General features: G+C 53.6%; 1 protein-coding gene across 7 annotated transcripts in view; it reads right to left on the bottom strand.

Annotated features, from left to right (window-relative positions):
• The window catches only part of BANP (BTG3 associated nuclear protein), a 128,705-nt gene that overhangs the window by 41,350 nt on the left and 67,182 nt on the right, over positions 1–20,173 (bottom strand). For 5 of the 7 annotated variants that reach the window (XM_025860352.2, XM_025860349.2, XM_025860353.2 and 2 more), the window contains 4 exons: positions 13,696–13,863; positions 9,227–9,357; positions 7,359–7,430; positions 5,932–5,970 (listed from right to left, as the gene is read on the bottom strand). In XM_025860352.2, coding sequence (XP_025716137.2) covers positions 5,932–5,970; positions 7,359–7,430; positions 9,227–9,357; positions 13,696–13,863 — 410 coding nt within the window. The remainder of the gene's footprint in view (positions 1–5,931; positions 5,971–7,358; positions 7,431–9,226; positions 9,358–13,695; positions 13,864–20,173) is intronic. The other 2 variants (XM_025860351.2, XM_025860354.2) reach the window with 1 other exon arrangement.

The raw sequence follows: 20,173 nt of genomic DNA, 5'->3' as shown, positions 1-20,173 counted from the left end.
TTCAGCCCCGACCCACCACTCCGATACCATGCCTGGGTGGTCAGGGTCGGGTCTGGCAAACGTGCCCACTCTCACCAGGAGTGGGGACAACAAGCACCCGTCACAGGCCACGCAGACACTGGTGCTGAGCCCTGGGCCGACTGCTCCTGGTGAGGACACGGCTCTCCTGAAGCAGGCGCTCCTGCCATTCCCACCCTGGCAATGAGGCCAAAGAAGGGCAGTCACTTCCCCCAACACAACCCGCTGACAGAGCGGCAGCCCTGAGGCTTGGGCCCGGGCTGCAACTCTCCTGGTGCCCCCCCCACCCAGCAGGGCTCCACTCCAAAGCCAGGCCCTCCTCCCCCCCCTGCCAAAATCAGTCTCTTAGGAGGCAGCACACAGCGGCACACCCGGGAGACCAGCGGGGTGAGCCCATGGGGTGCTGCACCTCCAGCTCAGCCTCCCCTCTGCTCTCCCCTCCCCATCCTGAGCTGGGTTGCCTAGCGGCACACGGCTGACTTGGGGGTAAGGGGTGCCCTACAACCACTAGTTTTCTCTGACAGAGAGCTCGTGGGAGATTCAGGCACATTACATCCAAAAGCAGCTGCGGGAGCCCAGTGAGAAAGGCCCCCCGTGGCTGGCAGAGGCTGGCCTGTCCCCACAGCTGCTCGCAGCAGAGCCTTCCAGCAAAGACCGGCTGCACCTGGCCCCCTCCGGGACAGGACTGCTCCTCTCCCGGACCCTCCCTTGCTTCCCCCGCAGGAGCATCTCATCTTCCTCGCCGCAAACCACACGTCCCACGGCGGGACGTACAGGCACACACGAACTCAGCGGTCCAGAAACCTGGTAGACAACGCCAAGTTCCTCCCCTCCCTGGGAGCACCAAGTGGCCTTTAGGCCACGGCACCTGCCACGTGAGCAGCAAGACGATGCGACATACCAGAAACGGGGTCGACAAGGTTATTACCGCAGAGCCTGACTCTGGAGTTCTCGGGGAACATTCATTCTAATGCTCAAGTAACACAAGGACCCCATTTCCCTGATCTGTGTTATATGCCTTCAGAAGCATGCTGAGAAAGAGTTTTGTATTAAGGTGTTCATAATCACCTTCTTAAGCTTGACTGTGACGTTTTCTTAAAGAAGCGTTCTATGCTACTGATTTATCTGATTATCTTTTGATTTACCAAAATATGAAAGGAAAAATGTATTAATGTTCACAGTGTAAACTCCACGTAGTTGTAAATGCTCTAAAACTACCTAATATAACATCTTAGAGCTACAGGCTCCTAAGAAGAGAAAGAGACACCACTGGTCACCTATTCTACTACTTTTCAAACTGTGGGCCATGAAATCGATTTAATGTGTCACAACTAGTACCCAAAAGAGATTAAAAAAGAAGAAGAAGAAAAACAGAACAGAGTAAAAAGCATTAGAAAACTAGCCAGCAGTGAGGTTAACTATCCTTTTGTGAACCTGCTCCGACCATGTGTGTGTGCACGCACCTGAGCGAGAGAGGGTGTGAGAGTCCTAACGCACACCTATTTTCACACACTGGACCCTGAGGCAGTCCAGCCACACAGCACAAACCCATCATCTGAAGGGCAGCCTGGCATCTGCTAGGCAGCGTAACCAGACCTTTAGTGGGGGCCCGTCCAGGGGCCAGGGTGGCCCACCGTCCACCAGCCACAGTGAGTGAGGACAACCGGAGAAGCAAGCATGACTTGGAGCTGAAGCCCAGTTGGTAAGCAGAGCGACTGCAGCTAGGGGGCTCCCCGCGGTGGCTCCCCAGTCTGCCCACCCTCCCCAAGGTAGCCCCCTGACCTGCATAAGTGCCATATTACTGCATGTAAAAGTTCCCATGACCTCATCATTTCTCATTTAAAATCCATCTCAAAATCATTTAACCCACCTCACTGCAATTTGCAATCCCTATGGCTCTTAACATTTGAGAACTTTTTGTTTTCATTTTTCAGAATCTTCCGAAATCCATACTGAATTAAAAATTCTATTATACTGGGGCACATGGCAGGCTCCGTCAGTGAAGCATCTGACTCTTGATTTCGGCTTAGGTCATGATCTCAGGGTCCTGAGATCGAGCCCCATATCAGGCTCTGTACTGGCTGTGGAGCCTGCTTGAGATTCTTTCTCTCCTCTCACCCCTGCCCCCTGCGCTCTCGCTCTTAAAAAAAAAAAAAAGAAGAAAAAAATCCTATTATACCAACCACTAACTCAGAAAGCTGAACTCCCTTAAACAATCACTTCACAGGCCTAGCACCTTTAATACACAATGTGTCTACGCATCCAACTTGTGTTCTGTGCATCACTACCACGCAGGATTAGCTTCAGTCTTCTCCTGAGAACTCCAGATTTCTCTGTTCCTAATCTAATTTACTATACAAAGCCCATCTGCCCAAACAGATTCCTTAAGTCACCATGTAGGCAATAACACCACTACACATTCCGAGTTCCCATGTTCTTTATGTGCTTGTTAGCTCTGCATTCACACGACAGTAAACAATCAATCCTGAAATACTCACTGGGTAAGAAAGAACACACAGCACGAGGCAGTAGAAGAAATCACCTGTGTCCCTAGTACCTGCGCTCAGACTGCAGACAAAGAAATCAGCACGGCATGACCGGGCCTAGTAAAGTGACTCTGAACAAGAACCATCGGGAACAGGGCCGCAGACACGCAGGCCCATGCATCTCACTCCCAGGGGGTGCCCTCACCCGGAGCCCAGGACCACAATTAATGACTGCATTTGAACTTCAACCCTAACAAATCTGACTACATCTAGCTTCCCCCCAAAACAGATCAGGAAGGACGAGGAAGGGGGTCACTGCAAGAAGATGCATGTGGCCAGAAACAGAAGGAAGAGAAGAGGAAATGTGTGAATGTGCCACCAGGACCATCCCTTGAAAGGAGGCTTCCAACTAAACCCCAGGCTCTCTGCCGAGCTGTCCGCTGGCTCCCACTCCTGATCCTTCCTTCCCACACCGGGGGAGCAATGGACACTGCTGCATGTCTTCCGCACCAGGCCCATGCTCACGTGCCCCCACAATACACCGGCCACCGGCAGAGGCCACGGCCCAGGGAGGGGAAGCACGTGGGGGAGCCACAGTGCAGAAGCGCGTCCATGGTGGGACGGAACTCAACAGCATGTCAAGACAGTGGCTCTCCCTCTCCAGAAAACCAAGTACGCAGCAGCGGTGAACAAGCACGCGGTTCCTGCCCCTCTCCCGCCCCGCCATGAAGACGCGGTGCTTTCACAGACACCAGGCGCTGATGGAGAAAGTCATCCCCACGAGCGAGAACAGCAGAACATGAGAAAACCCGCGACACACAGGACCAGAGCCAGGAGAAGCGGGAAGGGCCGTGGCGGGTCCCAGGGTCAGGGGGCTGTGTGTGGTCACCGGCCCTGCGTGACTGGCTGTTCCGCATGGGTCTGGAGTGCTGCTGCATCATCATTCTCAGCGACGGTTAAGCCTGTCAGGGAAGGGTTTAGTATGACGCTAATCAGTGGGTCTGTAAACCCCAAAAGAAGAGCAGCACATGAGTTTCTTCATGGGCTTCTGAAACTCAGGAGGCTAGTGTCCTCCCCATTCAGTACCTTTGCTCCCTAAAACCAGAACAAGCCTCGTGGGGTTGTCTTCAGGAAATCAAACACCATACTGACACCAGGACCCACCGCGCAGAAGCTGGAGAGCGGCTGTAAGACTGTGGGGCCCCGTGTGAGTGAGGCCACAGTGCCTAGCACCGTCCTCCTGCGGGTGTGCGAGGCTGGGGTGAACCGAGGGAGCCGGGGGCGGGGGGATATGTGAGGGCAGGGGAAGGAACCACAGCACCCCTGCCTCCAGCACAGCTGCGCTTCTCATGCAGCCCACCGGTGACATCGCGTCGAGCGGCGTGTTCTGTGTCTTGCAAAAAACATCATTCTGTTTTGCAAATTTTCGATTACCTTAAAAAATGAAGCTGTCACAAGCAGGGTAACTTAATAGGAACAAGAGTCAGCCAAGTGATAGAACAACAAGGAATTTCCACACAGGGAAAACAAGAAAGGATTAGCTAAACAGTTTGACCAGAAAAAGGCAGCTTTCCGTAAACACGTACAGTTTATTTAAGTCAGAAAGCGGGCTTCCTTTAGGAAAGCAAAAGGTGGCAGATACGGAAATCCCTCCAGCCGCCATCAGCATCGCCCTGCCTGTCGTCGAGCTCTCGGTCCCACACACAGGACAGACAGTAAGCGTCGGGCAGAGCTAGGGAGGCAGCACGAGAGCTTACAGGCTAACAAAGCGGATGATGAAGAAACCGCAGCAGAGACGGCAATCGGGACGGAGGCCACGGCAGACACGGGCGCCGGCTGCACCGAGCATCGGGCCGAGCGCAAGGGCTCGCGCAGCACAGGCCCTGGCCTGCAGCCAACGTGAGGGACGCAGCACCTGCTAAGTGTGCGCAAAACGCTCCGGTTCGCATCATTCTCTGACTGACACTCCAGGAGCCCCTCCAGGGTTGAAAGCTGTGCCTGCCGTCTTGGCCACAGGTGCTGGGCTCTCTGCTTCTGTGGCTGATTTGGGGCACGCTGTCTCTAGTCACACACAGTACGAACAAAACATAAACACCTGGTTGTTTTACCTTTCAAAAATCCCAAGTGGAATTCTGTCAGGAATAGAGACAGAAACAAGAATATCCAACATAACATACTTTCTTTTCTCATGAATTAGAAAGTTCAGCGACATTTTAACGAGGATAAACACAAACCACTAAGTGGTCAAAACCAGAGATCAACTACAGATGATGACCCGCCTTCTCCTACCCTAGATGGGACAGCTCGTGCCCGACCAAGAGAAACACGCAACAAAGACCTGCTGAGAACCGACCTCCACGGGCCTGGACCCACGACCTTCTCTCCAAGACAGAGCCCGGAAGACACGACTGAGGACTGCTGGTTAACTCGGCGTGGCTTTGGCTCTTTGGTGCTTCAGGGCTCTGATTAAAACCTCATGCGTATGTTTCAAGATGAAACTGAAAACGGAGAAACTCCAATCTAAACAAGTGATTTAAATCTGAGGTCTGCTGCACTTCTCCCATGGCGTTCGGAGGGCTCCAGATAAAACCCACGGAGTGCCACTGTCCTCTCGTTTCTGAGTCCAGGGACACACAGTCTCCATGCCCCACACACGGCAGACACCAGGCCCCCCACCAATGGCGACAGGGACGCACACGCCGTTTCAAAGCGGGGAGACGGTTGGCCTCCAGAATAACAAGTATTATTGTCTTGACAGTAAATGAGCTGTATGTTTGTGGCAAGAGGTCATGTTGTATAAGAAAGGAGGAGTCTCCAGACTCTCATAATTTAATTTTTTCAAAGATTATAAACATCTCTTTGACATAAACTCTTCGAAAGGGCCTGGAAACGTCAATCCTCAAAGTCACCAGCAATTTCACTGGCTCTTAGGAAGCAGACCGCTCCCTAGAACCCCTCGCAGCTGGAGCACCCAGCCTTGAAAAGACAATTCACACCAAGTGTGTTCAGTGACTGTTTCAGCTAAGCTTTTTGTCAGACGTTTTTAAAAAGGCTGGTGACTGGCATTTTGCAGTAACCTCCACAAAAAAAAAAACCCACCTTCTCCTAATACGTAGCTACTGCACAAACATGACGTCATCCACAGCACTCATGTAAATTCACAGACAACAATGCTAAAGAGATAGTGGAGTTTCATCTACAAGGCAAAAAGCAACGTAACACCCCACAAAGAAACAAACGTAGCCCAGAGCCCCACCGCGCACCTGTCCACATCCTCCAGGACCTCGGTGGCCAGCAGGGGCGACACTGGCATGTCCCCGAGGCTGAGGCCGCACCACCCTCCTGCTCCCTGCCCCTCCCCGGGGCAACGCGAGGACTGCTGATCACACAGCAAGCAAGCATTAAGTGAGAGCACGCGAGCACTTACCTGCCCGTCCTGGCCCACGTGGTGGATCTGCAGATTGCCCTGCAGAATGGGTGAAAAAAGGAGAGGTCAGGGACCAGAACAACTTCCAGACACAATGAGACAGAGGCCGGAGCAGCCCGTGCCATCTGCGAATAACCAGCAAAGCCATTCGTATCAGTTCTACAAAAATGCAAGCCCTTGTAGCAATAAAACACCCCAAACAAAATAAAACGTGAGTTTACAGATAGTATCTTTTCTTATAAAAACAAACCGAAGAAAACATTGTACCCACCCCCCCAACCCTGATCCCAAATGAAAATGTCATTTTCCCCCCAACTTTAATTTTTAAACAACTTTAGACTGATGAGAAAAACCAAAAGTCACCCACAGAGGTCGCGTGTGCTCATCACCCCGCGCCCTGACGGGGACACCTTACACACTCAGTGTGCAGCATCCCAACCATGAAGCACAGAGGACACAATACAATCAACCAGATCACAGGCCCATCGGGGTCTCGCCAGCTGGAAATGCATTTTCATTTGTTTAGGAAAAAACAACTGTTTTAGAGTCTAGTAGGCTCTGCTAAAACTGTCTTTGCAGACACCTTCGTTTTGACAAAATATTTAATTTTTAAATGAACAAGGTAGAGTTTCACTGTGTTAAGAAGACCAATCCCATACTGTAACGTATTACAAAGGAATCATTAATGGCATCAGCAATTTCTTCTAATTCATTGCATTCAATTCCTAATGGAAACATGCTGGATTACATAGACAAGAGGGACACACGCTTATGAAATCTGAAAAACGAGGCAAAGTCAAGAAATCCAAGAAATATTCAAGTGATTTTTTCGCGAAAGCAAATCTATACTGAATTTCCTTCAGGAGGTTACCGGCAAATTATGTGCCCTGCGCAGTGAAGGATCCTGATGGACGTCGGGGGCCACTGGCTGGGCCTCGCCCTTCTCTGCACCCCTAAGAGGGAGCCTCCGCACCCCTCAAGGGAACACGTGCCCACGACCTCCTCCAACCCCACTGCCAGCCCTCCTTCCTCACCCAGTGCTGCTGCCGCCCCACAAGCTTCCTCCGCCTGCCCGCCCGCGAGCTGTTCTCATGTGTGAGTCGCTCCCCTCACAGGACCGGCCGGCGCTCATTCAGCAGCATATCCTCACCGGCCCCTCAGAACCTCTGCACCTCTTCCCTTTGGACGCGGCCTGCTCACGAGGGCTGGACGTGCACAGCCTGTGGCCGCCAGGTGAAGGCACCTCCATCCTAACAGCACGTCCCGCAGCCTCTCCCACGGTCCCTCCCCCCAACACAGTGACCTCCTGAGGAAACAGGAGTCGGGTGGTCACGGCTGGACACCCGTGTTACATGGGGACTCCCAGCCATCCACCACGTCTGACCACGAGCAGAGTGCAGGGAGCCCAGGGACACAGAGTGACTCACCTCGCTGTCCTGAGTGATCTGCACCTGCTCCCCCTGCGGCACCTGCGCAATATGGAGGTGGCCCTGTGGGATCCGCAGCAAGAGAAGACACCAAGAAGCATCAGAAGAAAATCAAAGCCACAGGAAACAAGAAACGCTTTCTGAAATTGTTCTTGATTACCCGCTGACAATTCCAGACAACTAAATCCTAAATAATACAAGAGAACATGTGGATGCTGTAAGCTTATTAAATAGCCTCTTGAAATCAAACTTTTGGTTTGTAACACATACAGAACACTTTGCAACAGTTCCTAAAGAGGCAATGGGGCCTAGGAAAAAATCCTTTAAATCTTCAAATGTTATTAAACAGGCAAATTTTATAATGTGGGAAACAAAAATTTCCCAGAGAATTGGGAGAACTTTTTTTTTCACCATTCTATCAACTTGGAGGGACCAGAAACCTCCAGGAAGCAGCAGGCATTCTCCTCGCGGTCTGGGGGTGCTGGAAGGCCACGCAGCAGTGCGTGATTGGTGGGAGGGGCTGCACGTGGGTGTCTATACTGAATGTGAGTCAGGCAAAGTGTTTTAAATCAGAGAAACACAAAACGATTACATAGGTGGCTCAACACCAATCAAGAACCCCGCTAAAATGCACCTGGGGCTGTGGAGGCAGGCAGACCAGTCCTATAAATGTGAACATGGCTCAACACCGGGCAAAACTTGCTGCGACTTTTGTTTTACTCTGCGCAGACTGTGTCACAGTGACCTGCCCCAGAATTCCTTCAAAGCCTTTCTTACCACTAAGACAAGAGTAACCGCCTTTGTGACTGTCAGTTACACAGAGAACTCACCATTCATAAGAGCTTTCCCCCCTCTAGAAGATAAGAAAAGCCCTCAAAAAGCACTCATCAGGGGCGCCTGGGTGGCTCAGTTGGTTAAGCGACTGCCTTCGGCTCAGGTCATGATCCCAGGGTCCTGGGATCGAGTCCCACATCGGGCTCCCTGTTCAGCAGGAAGCCTGCTTCTCCCTCTCCCACTCCCCCTGCTTGTGTTCCCTCTCTCGCTGTCTCTCTCTCTGTCAATTAAGTAAATAAAATCTTTAAAAAAAAAAAAAAAAAAGCCCTCATCAGCAATTTTCTGGAACCTGGCCCTTTCCCAGGCAGCACACCAAGTGCAACGTCAGACCGGGGCCCCAAGACTGGCAGGAGAATGCGGCTGGGTGGGACGAGAATATCCACAGGAGCCCAGGGCCATGCTGAACACGTGCAGCTCCCTGGCGGCACTCCTGCTCTCCCGCTCTCCTCGGCCGGAGGGCGCAGGAAGGGTCTGGAGGAATTTCCACCTGGGCCAGGCCATGCAAGGCGGACTGCTGAGCTAACAGCCTAAATGAGCTTAGTGCACACTGCATCACCCAAAGGAGGTGCTACACATTATCCAAGGCTGCTCGCTCTCTACTGACCGACCCCAGAAGGAAACTACTTTTTCTTCCCTCGGTGGGAGGGTGCCCATGCTTCTGGACTGAGAAATTATCTGCGGGGCACCTACAGTGCCTCCCAGGAGGAAGGAGGACGGGCAGAAGCAGGGACAGCGGAATGGCCTGACCCTCCGGACAGACAGTGGCCCCCAGGGCAGCACGGACAGGGGAGCCACGAGGGGCTGCTGACACGGGCACAGCCCTGTGGGAACTGCCCGCGTTTGTGAAATGCAAGCTGGCACCCGACTACTTCCACTTGAAAATGGCACACTGACCCCAAGCAACCACAGCATGACCGGGAAATGCAGGGGACGCTGGGCGGGACCCTCCCCACTGGCCATGCCCCTGCCCCAGCCCCTGCCCCCCGGCCGTTCCCCCGCCTTCACGGAGGCAGACTAACGAGAAGGGTACATACTACTTGGACCTGTCCGTCCTCTCCGATCTGGTGGATCTGGACCTGCTGGGCGTTGGCCAGGGCGTAGTGCAGGGCCTGTGGCGGGGGCTGTGGCATCTCACTGGCGGGGGGTGGTGTGCTCATCACGGTCTCTGCGGGGAAGCACAGAAGGCCTTAGCAACCAGCTGGAGACAGACCAGACTAGCCACGTGCCTGCCTCTGGGTTCCCTCCCTCCCCAGCCCCACATCCCCAGAGAGGGAAGGAAACCGCTCCTTCCTAGACTCTAGTTGACAAGTCCGGACGGAGGAGCCACGCATTCTGTATGCATCATTAGTTCTAAGTGCTAGGGAATGGAGATTTCTGACCTGTGGACAGAAAGACCTGAAGGACTGACTATTCAGATACAAAGCATTCTCATCCATTTGTTAAATAAAGTGGCTCTGGACTTATCAGCAAAAATGAAAATAGGAATAAAGCTGATAATAGTCTGCTTTACACCAGTAGTAAGTAATATTTGTTCATGGACAATTAAACTCACTAGGGAGAAAGAAAATCCCCATCCACTTCTTTAAAGATACATTTCCAATAAAACTTTACCTCCTTTGTTTAATTCAAAATAGACACCGTGTTGACGTGTCGTGTATTAATTTCAGTTCTAAGGATATCTTAATAGAATTTTCTTAAACACGTAAAACATTAAGGCCTCCAAAAAACATTCTGATCTTGTGTGTACAATTTTCTGCAATTACAGTGGAATGGTAGTAAGAAAATGTAAACACACATCACAGTAGATAAGATGCAGTGAGAAGTGGATGGAAGGAGAAGAAAGAAAGATGTAAAACGGCCGCTTACCCAACAAAAGCGTTTTGTGTATTTTTTAACAGCTTAATGGTGGGCATTAAATTGACATGAAATATACATTCCACTGAATAGGTCTGAAAAAGTAACATGGTATGTGAAAATGTTAACACTTGCATTATGTCAGAAGTTACAACTTTTTCAATGATTTCAAAGTTGAATGAAAAATCTTAGCTGTCAACATTTTAAAATGTCAACTTAAAAATATGCATGGAAGAATACAAATTTTCTAATCTCTTAAAGAGGGTAAGCAACCAAAACATTTAAAGTCCACTTTGCTAGTCAGTAACAATTACATAACCAAATAGATTCCCAAATCATTTCTGCTCTAGTGCTAATAAAAATCAACTGATCTTGCCATTCTCAAATGGTTCAAAAATACAAGAAGAATCGCAGTCCCCAAGGTTCTAAAGAAACTGCAGAAGACAGGACATGTGGGTATGAGATTCAAATTACTGAATCTACCAATGAATCAGTAGCTCCCTATAGCCACTCAGTGTAAAGACCAGTTTAAATCCATGTCTCGTAATATGTGCTGATATCAAAGTCCGGTGCGAAACACCATGCTGGTTCCTGGTTTATGATCAAGAACGCTTGGGAGCCAACAGTGCTGAGACTGGCAAAGGTTCCAGACCACAGCGCCCGCTGCCAGAGCGCGCATCAGAAAGGTGGGCCGCTCTGAGGGCCCCCCTCGTCTCCGCATCCAGAGGAGGGGTGGCTGCACACACAGAGGGGCTGGTTCTCTGAAGTCCAAATGACTGGGCACAGACACCTGCGTGAGGCCCTCAACTCACTGATGAGGACTGCAGGGCGTGCGCAGCATCACCGAGGACATGCAGCCATCTTTCACCCAAGCACGTGCAAAAGTTCACACGCTGTGGCCAGAGCGGAGCGTAATACCCATGTTTTAATAAACTGATTTTGTGAACATCCGGTCTTTGCTCACAGTGACAGCACTAATTCACCTTTAAACAGAGGAGCCTGGGCTCAGAATTTCCTTAATAGCACGTATTTGCAAGTTTTGTTTGTTTGTTTGTTTGCTAATTCAAAAGTAAACAAGGTAGACCCAGCTGGAATCACTACCCATTCCAAATTAAGCCGGGAACCCAGGAGTTGTACCGGATTGTTTCTGTCACCATCTCAGATTTGCCTTGGGAGGCTGGGAGTACGCGTACAGGGCAAGGACAGGAACCAGAGGCCCCCTAGCTAACCACCTCCTTTGCTTTATCTGATTTTAGTCAAGTATGCAGCACAAGAAAATCAGAAACAATGACAGCAACAGAAATTTACAAAGCCGTGGACTTTTTAGGGGCACCTGGGGTGGCGCAGTCACTTAAGTGTCCAACTCTTGGTTTTGGCTCAGGTCGTGACCTCAGGGTCCTGATTTCAGGGTCAAGGGACCAAGCTGCACACCAGGCTCTGCACTCAGCATGGAGTGTGCTTAAGTTTCTCTCTCTCCATCTCCTCTCCCCCTCACCCCTGCTCTCACACTCAAATAAGTAAATAAATCATTAAAAAAAAAAGCCATGTATTTTTTTAAAAGTTTGATAAAAGAAGAAAATACGTTTTGTGTTTGTCTCAGAAGTTCGATTCCAGCGCTCAGCAGGAAGCCTGTCGCCGAGAGCGGACCGCGCAGGAAGCGGCCCTTGTTGAGACTGGGGAGCAGGGGTGAGACTGGGGGTAGCAGCGCAGAAATGCAGTCTCAGGCCTCCCTAGACACACACTGGGGCGCAGAGACCTCGGCGGAGGCGGCGAGGTTCTGTGGGACAAGGACAGCCCTGCCACCTGGGCACAGTTGTGGCGTGCTCCTGAGGAAGGAGCCGGGACTCGGGCGGGCCCACGAGATGTGCCGCCGCGTCCTGTTGTGCGTCAGCAGACACGGTCTATTCCAAACAGCACGTCCTGGGACCCTGGGCTCACGTCCCCACGTGCCAAGCCTGCCCAGGACACATGGGCACTGAACAGGCGCTCACATGGAGGCTACTCACCATCCCCAAGAGGCCAACTGCACCAGAGAGTTACTCAAACCCAGAGCATCTTAGAAGAAATACTGACATATGTGTAAAGAAACAACTAAAGAAACTCAACTCTCATTAAACAGAAATACTGTCCTTCAGTTGAAAGAAACACTAATAACCCTGGAAGAGAAATGAACAATTCCTAATAAGTAAGCATAAAACGTCATAAAATCACCAACCACACAACAGAACTCAAACCTGAGTGGGTGGTAAAGACCACCTGGGTCTCCAATCGGAGTGGGAAGCAGGGTCAGGGTTGGCCGGCCCCACAACCCAACCACCGACCAGACGCGACCGCTCCTACAGCCCAGTGTGGTCCAGCTTGAGGGCATCACTTGCTACTTGGAAACACGGACTTGCAGGTCTGGACGTACTAAATCAGAATCGGAACTAAACACAATTCCCCAGGGCCACGAGGCCTCGTGAGCAGCTCCAGAGACGGACACGTGCTGTGTCCACGGAGAAAGCTCCATTCTGCCATTCCCCCTCATGCATTCAGGACACGCAGGGAGGGCCAACTGTGGGTCCAGCTCTGTGCTCGGCCACCTGGACCCCAGGGTGAGGATGATAAAGCCCGTCCTGCCTGAAGCCACCTCCATGAGCCCATGGTGCCAACGCCCGCCCTCTCAGGACCTGCAGAGGCAGCCTACTTCTTCAAGCAGTGGCCGCTTCTGCGCGTCCCCCAGCGGCTGCCTCCCTAAGTTCCCGAGACAGAACGGCTCATCCTAACAGAAAGGCCTAGATTCCTCACTAGGAGATTCTTCAGGGCAGCAGCTCACAGAAGCATGGCTTTGGGGCACGTGTGTGGCCACCTCCCATCTTCAGGAACTACTGGCAAATTACTCCCAAAATGACCGGAGGAAAGCCGCTTCCTGAGGTCGCCTCACAAAGACAAAACCCTACAAGGATTTCCAGCGACCCAGTCATCACCGTGCTTCAGAACAGGTGTTCCGGGCAGCCCTGGGACCTGGACCCCAGCCGCAGTCAGGGCCTCAGGTTCTAGCAGCTGTCGCCAAGGGCGCCACTGTGGAGACTTTGTTTTTAACGTTTTTGTTAAGATATTTTCAGATGTGCTGGGTGGAAAGCAATACTAAAATCACACTGTCATTCCTAGCGAACATTTTCCTCGGGAAAAACCAGTCCTCCAACAATGCTTCAAAGGCGAGTCTAGAAGGTCCCCATTCTCTTGCGGGTAAGCGTAACTAAGGCGCTACACCCGCAACAGTAGTAACAAGCACCGCAAGTCCGCACGGGCCCCCCATCCGCCTGCCGTCCCCACACAAACCCCAGCACTCGGCTCAACGAACTCGGCTCGAGGACACAGCACAGCTGCTCACCGCCGCAGCCGCCACCGTCCTGACTGAACCCCTCCTCCTGCTTTGGAATGCAAGCAGCCTCAGGACGACACAGAGGCCCCGCTCTCCAAGCCCTCCATCTAGAACACTCCCAGGGGGGCAGAGGAGGGCCCCCAGCGGCGGTCCCGAGTAACTCACCGCACAGGGGGCGCACAGAACGGGGCTCCTAGTCACGGCGCTCTCACCGGCTGGCTCACTCTGGACAACACCCCCCCCGAGGCCCCCGCTGGGAGCTCTGGGCCGCGGGACAAAGCATACCTGAAGCGCCGTACGAAGATGACGATGGTGTCCTTCTCGAGAAGCTCTTGACGGCCAGGCTCTGGCCTCGCTGTTTCCGCCGCCAGGCTGTCCGACACTTGGAGTCAATGCTCTGTTTGATTCGATACCAGTCAGACTCCGTGATTCCAAACTTGTAGAAGAGGTGACCTGAAAGCACACCCGAATTAAAGGACCATGAGACGCAGGCCTCCCCTCGCATCCTGGCTGTGTGGGAGCCACATGAACACAGAAACGTGACGGGCCTAAGAGCCTCCCCTACAGACACACCTGCGATCTTCTAAACTCTTTCCACTTGTTTAACTGTTATGCAGCCGACTGGTCCACACGGCGACAAGCAGGGTGCTGGGCCCCCACAAGCCTCCAGGACACCCACACTCAACTCTGTCCGCTCGAACTGCACACGGGGCACGTTACGTCCTGAATGCGGAGAACAGAACTGGGGCCCACGACTCTATCGGAGCCCCGTTTCTAAGCCCCAGCTTGCCTCCTCCTGGGCCTGTGTGCCTGCAGCTGTCCCCCACTCTCCCAAGTCTTTGCTCAGACACGACCTCAGCGACCCTGCCCTTAACCAGCCTGTCGGACCCCGAGTCCCCCCCCCCACCCCGCACCACCAGCCACCTCTCCAGCATCTCAGAGAACCGACATATTTACTGTGTTTGGTGTGCCAAGAGCCCCAACACCCGGGCACACGGCAGATGCCCCAGCACCAGAGGACTAAATGCTGGTCACAATTCATGTGAAGATATTCTGCCATCACCGCCCGAGTCTGAGGCTAGCTTCTGTGACTCAGTCAGGAGGAAAACTCCCAAAAGGCACATAATTTTTCATTCCCGAGAGCCCTGCACACCCCGTGGGAGGGCATCTCCTCTGCTCCGCGGCTGGCCAGAGATGCACACGGCCTTGCCGTGGAGCACCTTACTGACGCCCACGTGTGTTCACCACTTTCACGACAGAGCCCTCTCAGGACATGCCGTTCAGCATCCAGAGACCCGCCCCCCCATCAACGAGGAAATTGGGGATCAGGGAGGTCACCGAAGAGTGGCTGGTAGATGGACACCCTCACTAGACACTTCACCTCTTCTCTGGGCCAAGTCAACAGAAAGTCACAGCCACGAGCACTGGCATGGCAAGAAACACTCGTCAACGTGGGGACCTCTTCTCGAGCCGGCTCGTGAAACTTCCCTAACCAACGGGAAAATAAATGGGTGGAGTCCAGAACTTTAATAATAAAGAAATGGAGGTGAACAACATCCTGTTTTGACTGCTAGAAGGGCCGCATTTACACCGTCCGCTGGGAGTTTAATTGACGCCTGATCCCTAAAACCTCCTCACACCGAGACCCCCATGCAGAGATAATCACCAGATGGAGTGCCTGTTTTCCTAAATTCTATAGAAGTGTCAAGTTGCTTTTCTCTTGGAAAGACACTTCTTGGCTCTGCATGTGCTTAAGACCAATCTGACTCTAAATATAACGACCAAAGTTTCTGTAACCCAGATCAAAAGGAACTGGGCTGAGGAGCAGGATTTATAGAATCAGAAAGAAAAATAATCCAAGGTCATTTCAGCAGCACTTTGTAATCCTCGTGCAGAAAAGGAAATACACATATGAAGTGGCCAATTCTTTGCTTTCTGATTTTCAGGTCATCTCTAAAATAACCACAGATCAGTAATCAATATTTACTGAGTGGTTGCCACGTGTCACGTGTGGCCTTGAGTGCAGGGGCTGACTCTGAATGTTCTGGGCCAGTTACCAACTCTGGTGACAGGAGCCCAGCTCCCGGCTGCAGTCACGCAGTGGTGCTCTCCAAGACGAGGCAAAAAGGCAACCGCGGGCCTCTGAAGGCCCTCCAGGGACACGCTCCAGCAAGGAGGAGTATTCTCCCCCGTCCCCCCTGCCCTCACACTGTCACACTCAGGGAGAAACCTTCCCAAGGCCCCCAGGAATTAATGACATGGTGTGAAATTTTAAAAACCTGTTAGGAACAGAAATGAGTACCTACAACACACACAGGTGTATAAATCTAAGAAATAAGCAAAAACGTTAATCTTTACATTCAACTCCGTAAAAATCAATTGGCCAGTTCAAATGTGGCTGACACCCTTTGAAGAAAAAACATTCCTACAGTTATACGTTATCCATTTCTAATCCTCCCAAAACCTCACGTTACATACTCCTTCCAACAGCAATGCCGCCTGCCAGCCGCCAGGACACCTGAAGAGTCCGCGGCACAGCCACCGTCCGCCTACCCTCATGGAAGGAGCCCAGCGGGCTTGGGGGTGCGGGAGGAAGGCCGCCCAGGCTTCAGCTCTGCCCTCCTGAGCTTGTAAGGAGGCGGCCTGGGGGCCTGAGATCCTACAGGCCCCTGAAACTGTTGCTTTCTCTGACTTTCCCAAAAACTCGTCTTTTCTGACAGCACTGAGCAACCTCAGCTTAATGAGCAGTGGAGGAGAAACCTTAATAATGAGGGATAGAAAACTTCCTTTGAATTTAAAGGTTTTTTCACACTGGTGAAGCATCTTCTTACGTTAGCTGATGCTTCCAAGAAAACCTCATGAAATAAGAATGCCAATCCCTGAACTTCAGTTCCTATCCGATTATCAGTTAGGAGTGAGAAACAATCCTGAAATCCAGGCCTCCCGGCACCCAACCAAGCAGAAGATTAGTGGCCACACAGACCCCAGGGCACCTCCCTCCCCGCTCTGCCCTGCGCGGCACCCACCGGCCCGGGCACGCGCAGGAGACCCGGAGCCTCTGCTCTCCTGACCTCTCTCCACTAAGCTGCCGCCACGGTGGCCCCAGGCAAGACACACAGCAACCAGAAGGCCGCTCCCAGGGCGCTGCCCCAGCACACGGGGTCCTCAGGCAGCCGTGGGGTTCGGGTCATCTGCAAGGCGAGCCACTTGTTCCTTCACCATCTTGGAGGACAGTGCTCAGCAGGCAAGCCCCTCAGCCGCCCCCCAGAAGACTGCCCCTCCGAGCGTGCTCCCACTGCGTCCCGGGCAAGCTGTCTGGCCACTCCCCAAAGATCCGAAGCTCCATCACCGTTCACCGCCTTCCCACTTCCCGGAACGCCCATCCTGCCACTAGTGGTTCGAACCGTAAGACCAGACTCCTGGCTCTGCAACAGTGAGCCCTGCAGAGGGGCTGAGACTCACTGGGGGGAAAAAGGAACAGAGCTGGTAATCTCACGTCCTTGGTGGGTGGCATGGGGCTTATCATACACAGAGGAATGAAAAACACTATCACTGTTAACATAATCTCAAGTTCAAGGACAAAGAAAAGCAGAAAACTGAGTGCCAGAAATTTATTTCCTAAATTGAGTCTTGATAGTGACTGACCCAGAAAAACAGCAGAAATCTTCAGCTCCCGAGTGAGGGGGACCAGCCGGAGCGTCTCCATGTGTGTGTCTGGTGTCCTGGCCTCAGAGCCAGGGGACCCCCCCCCCCAAGCAGGAGAAGATCCCCGACAGCGGAGAAGCACGACGGGAGAAGAGCCTGAGGGCCTCCCCGCGGCCCTGTGTCCGGGTGACCTGTGAGCAAGGGCTCCAACGGTTTCTCAGCTGTGCCGACCAGCCTGCCTCCCAGCCCCGCACCGACCCTGGCACCTCGGCGTTCCCAAACCCATGTGCTGGGTACCCCCAGAGAAGGTGTGTAAGACACTACTACATTTGATTACCAAGTCCCAAAGGACCCAGGCCCCAGGCACTGGGAAGTGTCCCCCAAAATGCATGTCCTTCCCAGGACCTCAGAATGTGACCTGCCCTGGAGACAGGGTCTTTGCAGATGTGATTAAGATGAGGTCATACAAGGAGCACAGTGGGCTCTCAATCCAACATGACTGGTGTCCTTATAAGGACAGAAGAGAAACATCCCCACAGGGAGGGGACGGGCGAGTGCCATCACAGGCAGTGACGGGAGCTGCGCTGGCACAGACTCCCAGGCACCAGCAGAAGCTGGGAGGGGCGAAGATTCACCCCTGGCCCTTCGGAGGGAGCATGGCCCTGCCCACACCGTGGTTTCAGACTTCCAGCCTCCGGGGCGGACAAAGTGAGCTCCTGCTGCAGTAAGCCCCCCAGGGTGCCGTGCTTGGTTGCAGCCGCCCCGGGACGTTCCTGCACCCCACAACCCACAGCGGCACCAGGACGCGGGCCTGAGCTCACGGGTAAGAGCCGACCGGCCTCTGTGTCACCGCTGCGCCCTCAGGGAACACCGCCTTCTCCCGGGGAGGCTGATGGGACACAACGGGCTGACTGCAGCCCTCTGTGAGAGCAGGACTCGAGTCTGGGCCAAGGGCTCGGGGGCCTCACAGGGATTTCTCCTCCACGTCTGCAGGCTTCCCCGATGCCTTCCGAGGGCTGGGGCTGTCCGACCAAACGTGCTTTCATCCCCTTCCTAGCAGCTGCTATCGGTTAACAGCCTGTCCAGCTCTAAGCACAGGCTGCTGGGACCCGCGACCATGAACCCAAGAACAAAGGCCATATTCTCAACTCGAGGGGAGAAAATCAACTGCTTGCATTCTTGGGTGACATCCCTCCGGAAAATGTTCCCCATTTATAAAGTTACAGTAACGTGCTACCTACGCAGCAAGCACACAAACTATATGGTCAAGTTACCCAAATCTGGGGGAAGCTATCATTCCTTGGGAGCCGGAAAGAAGCGCACACCCGGAAAAGCAAACACGCTCCTCAGGGAATAGCTTACACCCCATTTCTCCCTCTCAGAAAACCCTCCTTCCTCATGAAAAAGGCAGTTCTTAGAAACACAGCCTATGGTACGTTTCAAAATGCTAATTTTATCCCCAGTAAGACTGGGACAGGAGTGGGGGAGACGACATCAGCAGGGGCCCACTGGGTGCAGGTGGCACAGGCCCCAGGTGCTACCCAGCAGCCCTGGGAGGCCGCTCTCAGCGTAGGAGTGAGGGGCAAGGGGACTGGCCCAGAGTCCCATGGTTTGCACTCCTGAGTTGTGACTCAAACCTGCTCCTGCCTGTGCTTCCTCACCCTGGGACCAAGCCCCGGAGCCCATGACCCGGCTACTCAGGGCTTCGGGGAAGCTGCAGGCAAGGGTGTGTGTGACCGGACCGGGGGCTCCGCTCTCCTGCCCGGGCCACCGACAGCCGCTCCCTGCTTCCAAATGGAGACACCGGATGCCACCTACTCTGAATGTCACATCCTGACGGCCCCTGCTGTCGAGGACACAGCAGCCTGTCCACGGTAAAGCCGCCGAGCGCCACCCACAGGCACAACCCTCACCAGTACGGTGGGCCCCGACGCAGCCGTCTTTTGCTCCTCTTGCCGGGAGGCTGCGGACACAGGGCGCACACAGCAAAGGGACAGGTAGGCCGCAAGCTCAGAGGCACCATTAGACGGCCTGTTCCAGGGCACTGGCTGCGAGCCGCGACTCCTCGCCTGCCCTCTGAACCGCGGCCTGACTGGAGGGATGGAATCTCGGGGAGGGCAGGCCCCACTTCCCGGGGAGCGCCCCCTGTGGACAGTCCATCTCAATTCCAGTGATCTCCTTTCTAAAAGATACATCTTCGTTCTTTGCAAACCGCGCCTGAGAGAGCAAATGTGCGCACTCTGGGTCAGGAGCCCCGCCACTTCAAGGACCCACAGGCCCTCCCCTGCGTGGGAAAGAAACAGGGCCAAGTTTGGCTGCTCACACAAAGCAGTTGTCCAGAGCAGCTCTCCACCAGCCCCCAGACAGCCCGCCATCCAGAACGCTTGTGCCCTCCCCGGGCCCCCACGAGAATACGTGGGCGGCCTGGTCTCCCACCAACACACTCACAGGGCCCCGGCACTTGGCTGCAACGCAAATACAGCCCTTCAGCTCGTAGCTCCGCCGTGTATGTGAGTAAATGGGTCATCTGCTACACAGAAAGTGGACGGTCTTCCACAGCGCACAGTGATAATGGGGACCTCCTGAGTTTCTGTTCAGCCAGGCCTTGCCCATGTGTCCAGAATCCCTGGACTCTATCTGCGCCCCACTGCTTCCACTGTGCAGACCTGGGCTGTACCCCCACTTTAGTTTCCCAATACAGCCCCGCTCAGACACCGCCCATCCTTTTTCAGTCTCCCTGAAGGCCGGCCTGCCCAAGACCTTCCCTCCCCAGAGCTCAGTTTCAAAGCCGGCACTACGCACGCATCTTGGGGGGACCAGTCCCCATGGGGGCAGACATGGGTGCACTTCCATCCCACAGGAGTGCACGGCCAGAGGCCTCCTAGGGGAACTGCAGCACCTACAGGGCGTTACCTGCCAGGGGTTTCGGCCCAGCTGGCACGGGTGCATAGGGTGCCATGGCTAGTGAGCACAGCCGGCAACCCCAACTGCTCTGGGGCGGTGGGGGGGGAGGGGGGGAAGCCCTGAAACCTGCAGAGCCTGGGGAAACCGATGCTCCCTTGCTGAGCCACTAGGAGAGATGCTCACCTCATGCTTCCTTGATGGAGGAGGGCTCGCA

This window comes from Callorhinus ursinus, unplaced genomic scaffold (genome assembly GCF_003265705.2).
Source record: "Callorhinus ursinus isolate GAN/ISIS: 27379988/994484 unplaced genomic scaffold, GSC_fseal_2.0 scaffold46, whole genome shotgun sequence".
Taxonomy (NCBI): domain Eukaryota; kingdom Metazoa; phylum Chordata; class Mammalia; order Carnivora; family Otariidae; genus Callorhinus; species Callorhinus ursinus.
This window is presented reverse-complemented; position numbering and strand designations above follow the sequence as displayed.